Genomic DNA, 15844 nt, shown 5'->3' on the forward strand with positions numbered 1-15844 from the left:
ATCATGGTTTTAAAAAGAACCGATTTGAAGAATTCTGAAATTAGGAACTGGATCTGAGTTCAAGAATTAAATTCAGAAAAGGTCTGCTTTCATTGCCGACTGCTCCACCTGACGGCTGAAGTCCTAATGAGTGCTTGACCTAAGCGTTTGAGGTTTGGCACCTCGCAAAAGGTCTGCTCTCATTATCGATGACCGCTGCTCCCAACGATTGAAGTCCAAATGAAAGCACGACCTAAGCGTTTGAGGCTTTATACCACGCAAAAGGTCTGCTTTCATTGCCGACTGCTCCACCTGACGGCTGAAGTCCAAATGAGAGCACGACCTGAGCGTTTGAGGTTTGGCACCTCGCAAAAGGTCTGCTCTCATTATCGATGACCGCTGCTCCCAACGATTGAAGTCCAAATGAAAGCACGACCTAAGCGTTTGAGGCTTTATACCACGCAAAAGGTCTGCTTTCATTGCCGACTGCTCCACCTGACGGCTGAAGTCCAAATGAGAGCACGACCTGAGCGTTTGAGGTTTGGCACCACGCAAAAGGCCTGCTCTCATTATCGATGACCGCTTCTCTCGACGATTGAAGTCCAAATGAAAGCACGACCTAAGCGTTTGAGGTTTTATACCACGCAAAAGGTCTGCTTTCATTGCCGACTGCTCCACCTGACGGCTGAAGTCCAAATGAGAGCACGACCTGAGCGTTTGAGGTTTGGCACCACGCAAAAGGTCTGCTCTCATTATCGATGACCGCTTCTCTAGACGATTGAAGTCCAAATGAAAGCACGACCTAAGCGTTTGAGGCTTTATACCACGCAAAAGGTCTGCTTTCATTGCCGACTGCTCCACCTGACGGCTGAAGTCCAAATGAGAGCACGACCTGAGCGTTTGAGGTTTGGCACCACGCAAAAGGTCTGCTCTCATTATCGATGACCGCTTCTCTCGACGATTGAAGTCCAAATGAAAGCACGACCTAAGCGTTTGAGGCTTTATACCACGCAAAAGGTCTGCTTTCATTGCCGACTGCTCCACCTGACGGCTGAAGTCCAAATGAGAGCACGACCTGAGCGTTTGAGGTTTGGCACCACGCAAAAGGTCTGCTCTCATTATCGATGACCGCTTCTCTCGACGACTGAAGTCCAAATGAAAGCACGACCTAAGCGTTTGAGGCTTTATACCACGCAAAAGATCTGCTTTCATTGCCGACTGCTCCACCTGACGGCTGAAGTCCAAATGAGAGCACGACCTGAGCGTTTGAGGTTTGGCACCACGCAAAAGGTCTGCTCTCCGAAGCTGCTGGTCCCACGACGTCTGCTTGCATCCAACGCACAAGAAGAAATGACCGAATTTCGACCACGTTTCCTCTTTTATACGCAGTCAGTTGAAGATATGTGCCTGACTACCTCAAAATCGTCGTCCTTGCGCGAAAAAGCCAAGCAAAAATAAAAAGTTTTCCGCGTTGTTTTCAAAGTTTGAGAAAACTTAATATTTGAGTTGTTTGTGGTTATCTCACACTGTTCAAAATATTATCCTAAATTCCTGATCATATTTTTGATGAAATGGTGAAAGAATTATGTTGCTGCCTTGAATACAAGTCGAGATATTCACGATTAAGTTCTGCCCATTCTTCCATATGGCTAATTTTGAAAAGGCACCCCATAGTAAAGTAAGTCGTATTCACGACAAAATATCGCTCCCTAATAATATAATATATAGTTGCATAGTATGAACCTCCCAAGCAATCTAGAAACCAAGAAATCTACGCAATTCTGTGTGTCACTTCAGCAGATCGAAAGATTCACGGTCGAATTTTGTGATCGCATGTCGAACTCGAATCGAAAACCTCTGCATTTCAAATACTGTTTACTTCTTATCGGGTATCCAGTCATTCTGGTATTACTGGAAATGAATGGGCTGATGGCGAAGCTTGCGCTCAGACAAAAGCATTTTTATCAGATTTGAGACTGAAAATGTCAAAACGTCTACTGCATTTTTCCAAGAATCATTGCAGTATATTGATCAAAGGGTGTTGAATATTTTTCGAGTGATTTGTAGGCATCTGATGTACAATTGTCCCGGATTGAAGCAACTACATCTACATCTGGGTTTTTGGTTCTCCATACATGGTTCAATCTGGGTATGGAGATCTCAAATTGATGAAATATTTTTGAGTTCGTCTCGGACACCACAAATGCTCACTACGGCTCTGGCCTGATCATCGAGATTTAACAACCAGTAAATTTGGAAACATTCAACCCAAACAAGCATAGCAAACGTATTTGCTATTTATAATGAATACATATAACAGTTCGGCTGAAAAGTTCGTATCGTTTAATAGAAACACACATTTTTTTGCCAAAATTCGTTTTTATTATTCAACATAATTGCCATCAGAGGCGATACAGCGATTATAGCGATCTTCCAACTTTTCGATACCATTTTTGTAGTACGATTTGTCCTTTGCCTCAAAATAGGCCTCAGTTTCAGCGATTACCTCTTCATTGCTTCTAAATTTTTTACCAGCGAGCATTCTCTTGAGGTCTGAGAACAGGAAAAAGTCACTGGGGGCCTAATCTGGAGAATACGGTGGATGAGAGAGCAATTCGAAGCCCAATTCGTTCAATTTCAGCATGGTTTTCATCGACTTGTGACACGGTGCATTGTCTTGATGAAACAAAACTTTTTTCTTCTTCAAATGAGGCCGTTTTTTTGAAATTTCGTCCTTCAAACGCTCTAATAACGCTATATAATAGTCACTGTTGATGGTTTTTCCCTTTTCAAGGAAGTCGATGAAAATTATACCATGCGAATCCCAAAATACAGACGCCATAACCTTACCGGCCGATCGTTGAGTCTTTCCACGCTTTGGGTTCGGTTCATCTCGTGCAGTACACTCAGCTGACTGTCGATTGGACTCCGGAGTGAAGTGATGGAGCCATGTTTCGTCCATTGTTATATATCGACGAAAAAAATCGGTTTTATTTCGATATAACAGCTCCAAACACTGCTCAGAATCATCAATTCGTTGTTGTTTTTGATCGATTGTGAGCTCACGTGGCACCCATTTTGCACAAAGCTTTCTCATATCCAAATATTCGTGAATAATATGTCCAACACGTTCCTTTGATATCTTTAGGGTGTCAGCTATCTCGATCAACTTCACTTTACGGTCATTGAAAATCATTTTGTGGATTTTTTTCACGTTTTCATCGGTAACAGCCTCTTTTGGACGTCCACTGCGTTCATCGTCTTCGGTGCTCATATGACCAGTACGAAATTTTGCAAACCACTTACGAATTGTTGCTTCGCCCGGTGCAGAGTCTGGATAACACTCATCAAGCCAGTTTTTGGTATCGGCGGCACTTTTTTTCATCAAAAAGTAGTGTTTCATCAACATACGAAATTCACAATAACAAAAGTAGCTTCACTCAAAATGCAATATCTCACAAACTAATAATCAGACAGCTGTCACATTTATACACGTATCTTTTGAAGGTTGGTACTAACTGAAAATGGTATGGATTTAATTCTAGTGGCGCCCTCTCATAGAAACGATACGAACTTTTCCGCCAATCTGTTAATAGTCAATCAGAGCACGTCAACCATCTTGATGAGTGGATGTCGATGATTATTGTTGCCGATACTGTTCCAAATCTCTACATATGGATGTTTTGGATTCGGTTCGAAGAGATGGTTCAAAATTTGATGTTTCAAGTCATTGAAAATTTTTACCATATTATTAGTTTTGGTTCGGGTATTGCGAATTGATGCCAAAATGTAATGTTATGAGCTACTTGCTATCTTTCGCTCAAACCAAACAGATTAGCTTAAATATCGCTATACTATGTACTTCGAAATATAATAAAATGGGTCGCCTTGTACTAATTATTTCTAAGGGATACATGCAGTTTATTAAAAAGTAGATATTGGTGTCAATTAGAGTGTAGATTTATGATAAGAAAAACACAGAAAGAAAAGATGAACCTTACACGACATGTAAACCGATGGTACTATGAAATAGACATCAATCGAAACGAAAATCTGATTTAAAACCATGATTGATGTAAATTTACATTAAGATTCACTTAGTTTTTCATTGAACAAGACTGTATACTTACAAACCGCTTAGTTTAGTAATGAAGCTTTCCATTCAATTGCCTGCTCCAAATATGTACATAAAAATGAATGTAAATTCACAAAATATTTTTATCTGTTCAATCTGTTGTGGATTTCACGTACGACAATTATTCAACGTTACACAATCACATGCATCAAACATAAAACCAGGGTGGCAAGCGACCGGGACAACCGGGGAAAAGTCGGAAATCTTAGTGCAAATCTGGAAAAATACAAAGACACAACATATGCAAAGTTGGCGGCAATACTTAATTTGTGTTTGAACGAAAAGTTTAGTACAAATTTTAAAACATCTTGTTGTCCCACACAGGTTCAAATGTGCACAATCCATTGGAAATGGGGCCAACACCCCATGTCTCATTCAACGGTTTTTGTATAAGTTTGACAGCAATTTTAAATCAATAAGCGCTTTCTTAGTTGTCATCAATAACAGTACAATGAATGCTCATAAACATAAATAAGGATGCTTCTACTGGATTTCTATTAAATTTCAGAATTAGTATGCATAATGGTAAAAGTAACATCCGGCATGTTTAATAAATTTATTAAGAATTCTTAGAAGCATGTTTTAAGTGGCAGCCAACGATTCCCCTAATTTCATCAAAATTTATCTCAGTAATGCCAAATTGTGACAATACTTGTTTAGTAATCTTGGTATTGATTTCAATAGGATTCACAAAATTGACAAAAAACTGTCGACTTTCACTTTATCCACCGTTTGAAAGCAGTATTTGATTTCCATCTGTGACAGCTGAAATTGGTTTTTCAGAGTTTGTAAGAACCTTAGAAAGGTTTAGAAGATGGTTTGATTTGTTCAGTGAATCTATGTATAATCTTTTTAAGGTTATCGTCTATGATGAGGATATTGATGTCGACGACGATGCAGTCGAAGATTGTCGATATTTTTAGAATCAAATTTAGATCATCTCAGTCACCAGCACAGGTTATTTTTTCAAAAATCTGTCTCTGACTCAAACATTTATCTGGACTTGTCTGGATCTACTATATATAAGGAAATTTTGACCGGGCTTCATTCTCACCACCTATCGTATCGAGGCCAAAACCGTAAAGATCTGACAAAATATACGAAAATTGCGAAAATCTGATAAAAGATCTGGTTAGTTTGAGTGTCTGGCGAAGCGAGAAAAATCTGGCATTTGCCAGATATATCTGGTAACCTGGAAACGCTGGTACACTCCTAATTTGAATAAGTTTCAAGAAGGACTGATTTTACAGATAGACTGATTCAGTGGTAGTCTAGCAAAAGATTGAATAGTTCGAAAAATAATCCTTTTTATTCTAATTGTAAGCCATTAAATTTAATTTTTCATTATTAGAGCAAATTCAGCAGCTAGAAGTTCTATATGGAAGATCTATAATAGAGCAGAAACTGGAACAAATGTATCCCCAGCAAGTCGTTCTAGTTTTCTTTATTCGACCAGTTCTTCTGTCAAATTTAATACTGGTCTACGATGCCGTTCTATTTTTTGTATATTTGAAACACGAGTAATACACTGCTGGGGCTGCCAGTTTTTCTTGTTATCGAGTTTGGTGTGAAAGCTGCGTTTAAGGTCTAAGGACAGAGGGCCACGTGTTGAGTTTTAAATCGACCACGTGGCTCGCTCAATTCTCTTTGCGCATCGTATTTCTCTTGTACTCTCTCGTATATGAGCAAACTGAACCGGGTTGCCAGCATACATTTTATTATTTTGATGAGAAGTTTTATCACCTTAATCTATTGTATGGGTTGGACATTACATGGATTCCAATGAACAATGAAAAAATATTCAACTTTCATAAAGATTGAATGTCTGTGTGTTTGGCAGCCTTGTCGAGCCAATTTTATTTCTCTCTCCTTTCTCAGAATGGAATGCTATCAGGAAACCAAAGCAAAAAAAAATGGCCGATGCATTGAAACTGACTTTGTTTCACACCGGGAAAACCGGGAAACTGAAATCACTAATTCACTTGTCACCTTGTAAATCACCGGTGGCGCTTGTCGTGAACAGTAACGAACGGAAATGTACTTCTGTGGCGAAAATTGTTATAAATCATTCTACGATGATATATTAGAAACTGAAGGTTCTTACGTACTAGAATTAGCTTTAGAATCTTTGACAGTGTTTCACAATGATTTACCTATTTTTCAAAATTTAAATCTGTTGATGAAAGAGTTTCGAAATTGCATTTTTAATTATGATCAGTCGTGTTTCGTAACCCAACTCGGTAATTTTTTGAACATATCGTTGATCTGAGGACAATTTCTGACTGCTCGATTCGTTCGACGGATTCGACTGACGTAGGCCAGTTGTAGAACAATTTTCAATATGAATATTGGAATGCCGTTCGGCTAGTTATACTGAAAGATTTCGAAAGCTTCTTATTACTTATTCGTTATAATTCTGAATACATACCAGTACAATAACACAGAATCTGGTAGACTAGCAACTAACATTGTTTTAATTTGTATAAAACACACAATTTTCACTTTCAATGGTTTTCGCTTGAGTTGACGACAAGAAACATCATTCACAGACCGTGTTTTACGATTGCCTCTGTTTCTCTCTGTGTTTGCAGTCACACGATTGTGGATGTTGTGAATGATAGAGACACCGAGCAGGTTCATACAAATGATCTTTCCGTCAAACTTTGTTGATAAGAGAAGTGTTCCTCGACCTAAAACGGAAATTTACGGCCAACACAAATTTGGCGGGATTCCTAACTAGGGGAACGTGCCACTTGAACCAATTAGTTCCGATTCCTGAAGCAAGGATGGCGACAGTCCGAAAGTTTTCATTTTTCTCTTTTCAAATTTTGAACATGTGATGTCCTGTTCCAGATCCTCGCTCTGAGCTCGTTCAGACACACTCCTTTCTTTCCAGATGACGTAAAGACTTCTTCCAGACCTGTAAGAGTCGGATTATCTGTCTCCGCTTCTCTTCATACCACACTCCAAAAAAAATTGAATTTTACAAGTGACTTAATCCCTCATACGATGTAATTCTTAAAGACTTAATTTGTCAAATGACGGAAAATTTTATTTGTAATGACTTAATGTTAGATAAGCTTGAATTTTACTGGTTTCGACTGTAACTTGCGTTCTGCTAGCAGGTGTGACTGTATGAATTTAAATGCACCTTTTACCAGCCAAGCAGACGTACTTGCGATCCGATGATTCTCGGTTCAAGTCGCGGCGGTTGCAATCAGTATTTTTTTTTTATTTCAATGAATTTTATGTCATGGAGTTTTAGACACAATTTTAAATGTTCTTTCACGTGAATTTGCGTGAACTGCGACGCTCCATTTATGTGCATCTAATAAGATGTAAAATCACAGAGATTTTTTTAAGTGTGCACTCCACTTTCTGTCAAGTCACCTAATATAGCAACACGGCCCGGGCCACATTTTGGTCACTTCAGCTGTTTTTCAAAGATGGACGAATCTTACAAAAGTAAACAAATCGAGATTCTCTCACCTACCAATAAAAGCTTCAAAATCCTACAATTTTGCCTAAAAATTCGGTCATTCCATTTGTTTACGTGAGTTTCGCCCTCCGTGTTCCATGACAACAAACGGGGCGATACTTCAATTGCTAGTGAGGAAGGGCGAAACTTTTTTTTCTTTATTTCAGATGGTTTCCGAGCCTTTTACCACTGGAAATAATAAATGAGACGATAAAAATACTCGCCAATTTGTCTTAGTCTCGAAAACCAGCCAATTTCATGAAAAAGGCGCAAGGGCGTATCTTTATAATTCACACAGGAACAGAGATGCCATTTATACAGATTTATCTGTATTATACAGATTTTTACATGTCCATACAGATTTTATACAGAATACAGATTTTGTACAGATTTCGTATGTTTAATACAGATTTATACAGATTTCATACAAAGTACGATTTTTTTTCTTTATTTGGCCTAAAGCATTGTTTAGGATTTAGTACTAGAGATGAGATAAAAGTTTCGTAACCAAAGAACAAAATTTGATTTAAAGTTGCGAAAATTGTAAATGTCTTTTTCTTCAAGAAAAAATAGAGTTTTTCAAAAACGATGGCGAATTGTTTTTTATTTGAAGTATTAGTATTTTACCTGAAGTGGACGGTAATAATTGTTTCGCTAGGTTCAAAAAGTTCGTAATTCACTATTCCTAAACCCATCAGACACTTAACATTTTTTTTACCAAAACTATACGATCTTTAATTCGATGTTGATGATTGTCCTGGCGTTATCCATGATTTCTGCGTTTCGGGTTCCCAAATATACTTATCTTTCGTCGACAGTTACAATCCAATGCAGTTTTCTTTAGAAGCGTGAAAGGAGCATTTCGCACTGGGTTTTTGCATGTTCATTCTGTTTGTGTGGAACCCATTTACAAATCATTTCAAATTTTTCCCAAGGCTCTTAGACTATCAGAAATAGCTTGAGGATGAAATTGAAATGTTAGGCCATAATTTATTTTATTTTTGTATCATTTTAGTTCAATGATAATTGTAGTTCGTCATCTACATACATTTGTGGTCGATTTTAAAGTTCTTTGTCAATAACATTAAAATAACCTGTTTTGAAATGTTCAAACTAAAGCTCACAAGCTTTGACAGTTGCAACAAGATCCCCATAAGTCTCAACAAGAACTCGTTACCCTTTTCACTTAAATGAACAATAATATCATATCTTGCCACACGAATGCTTTTATTTGGCTCGAAATTCGACATGGTTAATACAAAATAATAGCAAGTTTTTTCTCGAACCCACATAAACAAAAATACCCGCATTGAAGAGTGGGGTCCAAACAAAAAACGAAACGAATAGATTTTATCACTATATGTTGACAACAAAACGACTCTGACACATCTGGTATATGAAAATATGGAACTTAGATTTGAACTGCAAATCGATGTAATCATCAAACTGAGAAACTTTGCACATATTCAAAAAGTTTTGCAAAGCTCATTATACTGTTCAAAGACTTGGAGGGGGGGATTGCTGATAGTAAGAATTGAAGGAGAGAATATTTAAAAAGATTGCAGATATCTACTAATATTCATCTTCAATCGTGAAATGGTGTTATTATTGTGAAAATTTCGTTTTAGTTGTGAATACAGATAAATACAGATTTTGAAGATAAGAAAATACAGATTTTCTATGAAGATATCTGGCATCTCTGCACAGGAAGCATAAAAGTAAACAAATCGAAAAAGGGCGAAACTCTTTTTATGTTGATTTATTCAGTGGATATAGATAGAAAGTGGTAAAATTTGCATCACTTTTGAAGATAAACGACTAATCATAAATTGATCTGAGAATATACGATAATTTCTAAATACGATTTGAAACCAAAATCGAAACATTCATCGATGTTTTTCTCCATTTACTGTCAATGCTAGATTCGCCGTTCTTTGAAAAACAGCTGACTTAAATCCTCTAGTGGTGAGATCCCTTGATCTACCTCTGCAGCAGAGATGCCAGGTCTGCAGATTTGGGGTATAGTGCTGCAGACATTTTTTGTTGTACAGACTTTTGCAGACTTTTGAAATTCTCGCAGAATTTTACAGACTTTTGAAATTCTCACAGACTTTCGTCTATATTTACAGACTTTTGAAATTTCCGCTACCTTTTTTTTTGTTTTGCTCGCCAAGACAGTTTTTTGTGTCATACTTTATAGAGAAATTGCTGCCAGGAAGACATACTTGCTGACTGCAGATTTTTTTTTCTGATTTACAGACCCTGTCTGCAGATATTTGAAATTTTTACCTAGCATCTCTGCTCTGCAGATACCAGATTAGTTGCCTTTTTAACGTTATAGTTCGACGGTCGCTTTGATCTTTTCGAACCAAACTCTTGCGAACAAAAAATCGGTGGAAAACTCGATGAAATTTTTTGCTAAACTATAATAACAAACAAGATTTAATAAAAGCAACCAGCGTTTTACGGCTCTAAAGCACTTTGAAGGCCCGGAATCCCTAGACTTTTTACTTTCATTTCAAAGAAAATACCCCACCGTGCCGAACCGCTATCATCTTAATCAACTCTCGTTTCTTTTTTTTCTCAGGTTTCGTCGTCATCTGAAGGGTTACGAGGAAAATATCGTGGAGCAGCCCTCGATAGTGCCGGCACTGAGGCGAGAAAATGCCCGGCTACCACCGCCGATTGTGTCACCCGAGCTGGTCATGTACTGTCAGCGTGTATACGAGTTCCGTTTGAAACGTCTCCTCAAGACACCATCCTAGTGTCGGCGGTTGGTGGTAGAGCGACGGATACCTCCGAAGCCTACCCACGAACAACAGCGTCAATCGCATCCGCTTCAGCATCGCCACCACCAGCAGCAGCAGCAGCAACAGCCGGGATCATCAGCGAACAGCAACAACAACAACAAAATCAGTAACAACAACAACAGCAACAGTGGAACAACATCAGCAACAATCAAATCACATATCCACAGATGAATCGCATATTTTCTGGGGGAACCGGCCTGTCAACCGTGTATTCACGGATTATGTTTTACTGGGGCGAAATTGACCCATCATGAGTAATCATCATCGTTAGTAACCGTTCTGTACACTATGCTTTTCAAGAGTTCTAGTCCAGGGTTTGGGTGAACCACTCCCGTGGTTTGCTGGCAGGAAGAGTTCAACTTGCATCCTGAAAATATCCAGAAAACGTCGCATGCTCGAATAGTCCAAATCAGTTCCAGTAACAACATCTACTTTACGTACTTTTTATTTACTATTTGTTTTTTGCGGTTGTATTTATATTTCCTAAATCTTTTTTGTGTACAAAATGATTTTACTTCGAATCTATTCTCTTCGATTGTATATTTACTACTTGTTATTTGTGACAGTTAATAATATTATTTGTAAATAGTTTCCATATGATTTTATGATAGTTTGTGGAATGCACAGCAGAATCAAAATCTATTCTAAAGGAACCGTAACTAAGTAAACAAAAATTACAATTAAAACTTTTGAACGATATTCTTAGTGGCCAGGCATGTTCAGGAATAGAGAACAGAAGAAAAAATACTAACCAGCAAAAAAGTAACGAAACACAAATACAATAACCAACCGATTACATGAACGTCGTTGATATTCCTTTATTTTTTGATAAGCTTCTAAATAAAATTTGCGCACAAATGAAAAACAAAACATGTAGTAGCGACATAATTGTGAGCCGGGCAAACTGGATTAGCAAAGAGAACAACAATTTGTGAGCTGCAAATCAAAATATTAGTTCGCAGAAGTTGAAATGCTTATTTGCGTGAAAAACTAAAAAAGTGATGTCATTCATGTAGGTAAATTTAGTTTATTCAACACAACAGAAGGATGTGATTGTTTTAAAATTGGAGCATAATTGTTTCGCATAAGCATTGACTTAATCAAATTCATAATATTACTTTTTGCAATTTTAAAACGATTCAGAAATTTATCTACATTTTTAAACATTTTTCAAAGCGCCTACTGCACTTGCGCCTGTACCCCCAGACGGCTGGCTATGTCTGCCAGCCAAGTCTGGCAACAATGCAACAACCGTATCCGGCAGAGAATTTCGCCTAGCGGTTATTACGGGTCTGTTTCTGTCGGATTTTTGCCATACAAGATTGGCAGAACCGTTTTGAATCGGTTTCTTCATTTTAAGCTTCTTGGTTTTATTTTTTCAAAAAAAGATACATATGAAAAGCAATAAGTTATTGCCCTTCATATATACTAATCATGGAAAATGTCATTGTCAATAACATTGCTTACTCACTACCAAACATACCCATATTTCAATTTCATTTACCTCGATTCGTTTTTTTCTGACGGTTGCCAGAATTCCCCACAAGCGGGCTATATCACGATCAGAGAAGCCAGATCTGCAGATTTGTCTGTAAATCTGTAAATTTGCAGATTTCGTAGCTACAGACATTGTTTTTTTGTGCAGACTTTTGAAAATCGAGTTTTTCGCAGACTTTCGTAAAAATTTACAGACTTTTGAAATTGTCGCGACCTTTTTTTTGCCTGCCAAATCAGTATCATACTTTAAAGAGAAATGGCGGTCAGTAAGACATACTTGCTGACTGCAGATTTTTGTTTTGGATATACAGACTTTTCCAACCCTGTCTGAAGATATTTGAAATTTTTACCTGGCATCTTTGATCACGATGCCATCTTGAAGAGATCAAAATCGGAACTTCAAAATCAGCTGATTGCAACGTAAATAAACAATCAATCATGCAATCGTTTTACGGTTTACCTTGTTCATTGCACTAAAGTAAGAGATTCTCGGATCGATTCTTTCACAATAACTTCTCGGTTTACCTAAAATACAGTTTTGACAAGTCGAAAGGAAGTAATTTTCGTAATGAGTATCAAAACTCAAAACGCGAGAAGCCCAACGTAATCGGTTTACTTTCAAATAGATTCTTATCCTTTAGACGTCTGAAAATGTCAGCTAAAAATTTCGTCCGGCATCCTGGTAAAATTGCTGAATTTACCAAGCACGACAGGCTATAAAATGACACAATTCCTTCGACGATATGTTGACAGTTTCCGTAAACAAGTTGAGTTTCCCAGACTACCGGAAATCTTTACTGGTGGGTCGGACTCCAATCAAGGTTGCCAGGTATACCGATTTCTCGGTATTTACAGATATGTAGGGTAACAGAGGTATTTTGGCCCACTTTAGGATTGATTTTATTTTGGCCCACTTTATAAAAATATCCACCAAATATTGTAATATCTTTAAAAACCCCTTCCGCAATAGGTAATTTAATGTGATTAGCTTCAAATTGATGTAAAATGAGTTACTTAACATCGATAAAATCCGATGAAATCGATAAAGTTTGTTAGGTGGGCCAAAATATATGAAGTGGCCAAAATACCTCTGTTACCCTACTCACAAAATACCGATAATTCACGAATGGTACAGATAAATACCGATTTTCGGTTTTAGCTTGGATAGACATGAGAAAAGGTTGTTGCGAGACCTTTTTTTTTTGCTCCCCAAAATGAGCTTTGGTGACATTTTCCTGGTACTTATGTTACGGGATTCTGATACCGATTTGGTACCGATAGATTTTTGCGCCGAATACAGATTTTTTGGAAAAAAGGACCTGGCAACGCTGACTCCAATATCAGTCGAAAAAAGTACTTCAAAATCATTAGCTGCCCTTACACGAGACAATATTATTGTCAATACAAGGAGTATTGACAATACTTTTGATCGTGTAATGAAAACTTCATTGGATTGACGAAAATATTGTCAAAAAAATCAAAACTGCTCATCAATCCAACAATACTTTCTCTCCAGAGAGAAACTGTTAAATATGTGCAATAATCTCTTATCTCTATATTTTAATATTCATTTGCAATATTTTAAGCTCCAAACGCTTGATTTTCTCGAAAAATGCGGACTCCAGTTACCAAGTCAATTGGATTGACGGTATTGACAATACTTTGGATTGACAATAATATTGTCACGTGTAAGGGCTGCTATTTAGTATTAGTCACATACACACAGAAAGTAAAAAATACCTCTTAATTGACCAATCCACGCGTGAATGTGCTAGTGTGGTTAATACTAATGTGAGTGTGCTAAAGATGCCAGTGAATTTTGTCGAGCCGCATAGGGCCAATTATTGAAGGAATTTTTGGAACGAAAAATTGTGCAATGCCTAGAGAACAGTTAAGATAACAATAAAACTGTTCACGAAAATCTTCAAACGAAATATAACTGATTTTTGTTTGTTTCATAAGTTATAAACTAATGAAACTTTAAGCGCTTTTTCCGCAGTGTATATTTATGAAATTCCTAAATGTTTTTACGTACCCCGCAACAGAGATGTCAGGTTCACAGATTAATCTGTGTTTCACAGATTTTGAATTTTCTGCACAGATTTTAAAAATGACACAGATTTTCACAGATTTCTGAAAATGATCACAGATTCTTGAATAAATCACAGATTTTCACAGATTTTAGAAATTGAGCACAGTTTAGCACCAGAAAGTACAGAGCGGTTGAGTGAAAAGGTACTGATCGTGTTGGTAGTGAGACCTTTTTTTTACTCACCAAATTGATATCGAACTGCGATTGGGATACGGAATACGGTCACAGATTTTCACAGACAGGTTTTGGGTTTGATCACAGATTTTTGAAAAAATGACCTGGCATCCCTGCCCCGCAATTCTCTTTATTCACTCTCTCTTTCGATTATTGTGATGTGATCTAAAAAGATTTTCGTATATGTCACAGTTCTGTTTGGAAGTCGAACGTTTCGAGCATCATTCTATGCAAAAAGTTAAGTGATAAACGTGTAAACCGCTTGGTAATTAATAGAAGAGAAAGTAAACAAAGAGAAACTGTCACTTGCTGTTACGGCCTTCTGGAAAATCAACCGAGAATTGAGGTTTCTAAGCCCAGTGAAAAATGAATGGCAGCCCTACTGAAAAATGGGTGGCAACACGTTTACTGATGAAAACAAAACAATATGTAAAAGCGATTCACACGCAGCATCCAGTGACTATCACCTGCATGGAACGATTACGGAACAACAATATTAATTGTATGTAATTCATATGAAAGGACACTACGTCAAGTTAACGGAACATTTTAACTCGGATACGTGAGCAATATTGGGCTAAAATAATTAATAAATTAATCTGAACGTCGACCGAAGTTGATTGATCGTCTGAATCGTGTTTAATGCATGCTTTTCCTAATGAAAACAAAAAAACTCATTTGCATTTGTGGTTGTAAGTGAGCTGTCAGAGAGCCTAATATCCGTATACACTGCATCGGTGTGGGTAACAGAGACGTTAAATTGCTCAATTGACTACTTTTTACTCCGTTTGTTTTGCTTTGAATGTTTTCTTTCATTCGCACTATCCAAATTGTCAAAACACCAAAAGTAAAGTAACCCAACAGCGATAGTATCATAAAACAATGCGGGCCAACGTTCAGCAACTCGCAAAACACGGCATTCTCATAGACCTTAGTTCTCGGTTGATTTTTCAGAAAACCGTAAGAGTAAGTGACAGTTTCTCTTTGTTTACTTTCTCTTCTTACCAAGAGGTTTCCACGTTTACCACTCAACTCTTTGCCTAAAATGATACTCGATACATTCGAACAGAACTGTGAAATCCTAGAAAATCTTTATAATTACATCACAATAGTCGAAAGAGAAAGTAAGCCAAGAGAAAATGTATCTTTGCCAGGTCTGCAGATTTCTCATGAAGTGCTGCAGACATTTTTTGTTGCAGACTTTTGAAAATCGAGTTTTTCGCAGACTTTCGTCCAAATTAAAAGTCTTTTCAATCCGCCGCGCTGTTTTTTTTTCGCTCGCCAAGCCCGTCTTGTGTATCATACTTCATAGAATATAGAATAAATGGAACGGCAGCGTTTGCCAGTTTTAAATTTAAAAGTAGAACTTTTCGAATAATTAAAACTAAAACGGCTTGCGGGGGCTACGTTTCTACCAGTTTCTATTCTATTATAAATTTCCCATATGAAACTTCCAGCTACTGAATTTGTTCTGGGTGTCGAACAAGTTCATGAAAAATTTACTTTTTGAACGTCTTCCAACACTTTTATGAAATCCATCGGATTCAAATCTACTGAAATTTTCGATTCAATTGATAATTACAACTGCAGTTTCTCACCATCATGGGTTATTGTTGCAAAACGACAAATCAGTTTTCTCCGTTGTCGTTTTTCGGATGTTCAAATTGCTTTTGGCTTTT

The 15844-nt window shown here is 37.4% G+C and overlaps 1 protein-coding gene across 1 annotated transcript in view; it reads left to right on the top strand.

Moving 5' to 3' along the window:
- LOC131430015 (titin homolog) overlaps positions 1-11915 on the top strand; it is a 479674-nt gene extending 467759 nt beyond the window's left edge. Inside the window, exon 12 of the mRNA XM_058594621.1 lies at positions 10180-11915. Within this exon, the coding sequence (XP_058450604.1) occupies positions 10180-10357 (178 nt within the window). The 3' untranslated portion in view covers positions 10358-11915. The remainder of the gene's footprint in view (positions 1-10179) is intronic.
- Positions 11916-15844: the final 3929 nt, after the last annotated feature.

The sequence above is a fragment of the Malaya genurostris genome, chromosome 2, assembly GCF_030247185.1.
Source record: "Malaya genurostris strain Urasoe2022 chromosome 2, Malgen_1.1, whole genome shotgun sequence".
NCBI lineage: Eukaryota > Metazoa > Arthropoda > Insecta > Diptera > Culicidae > Malaya > Malaya genurostris.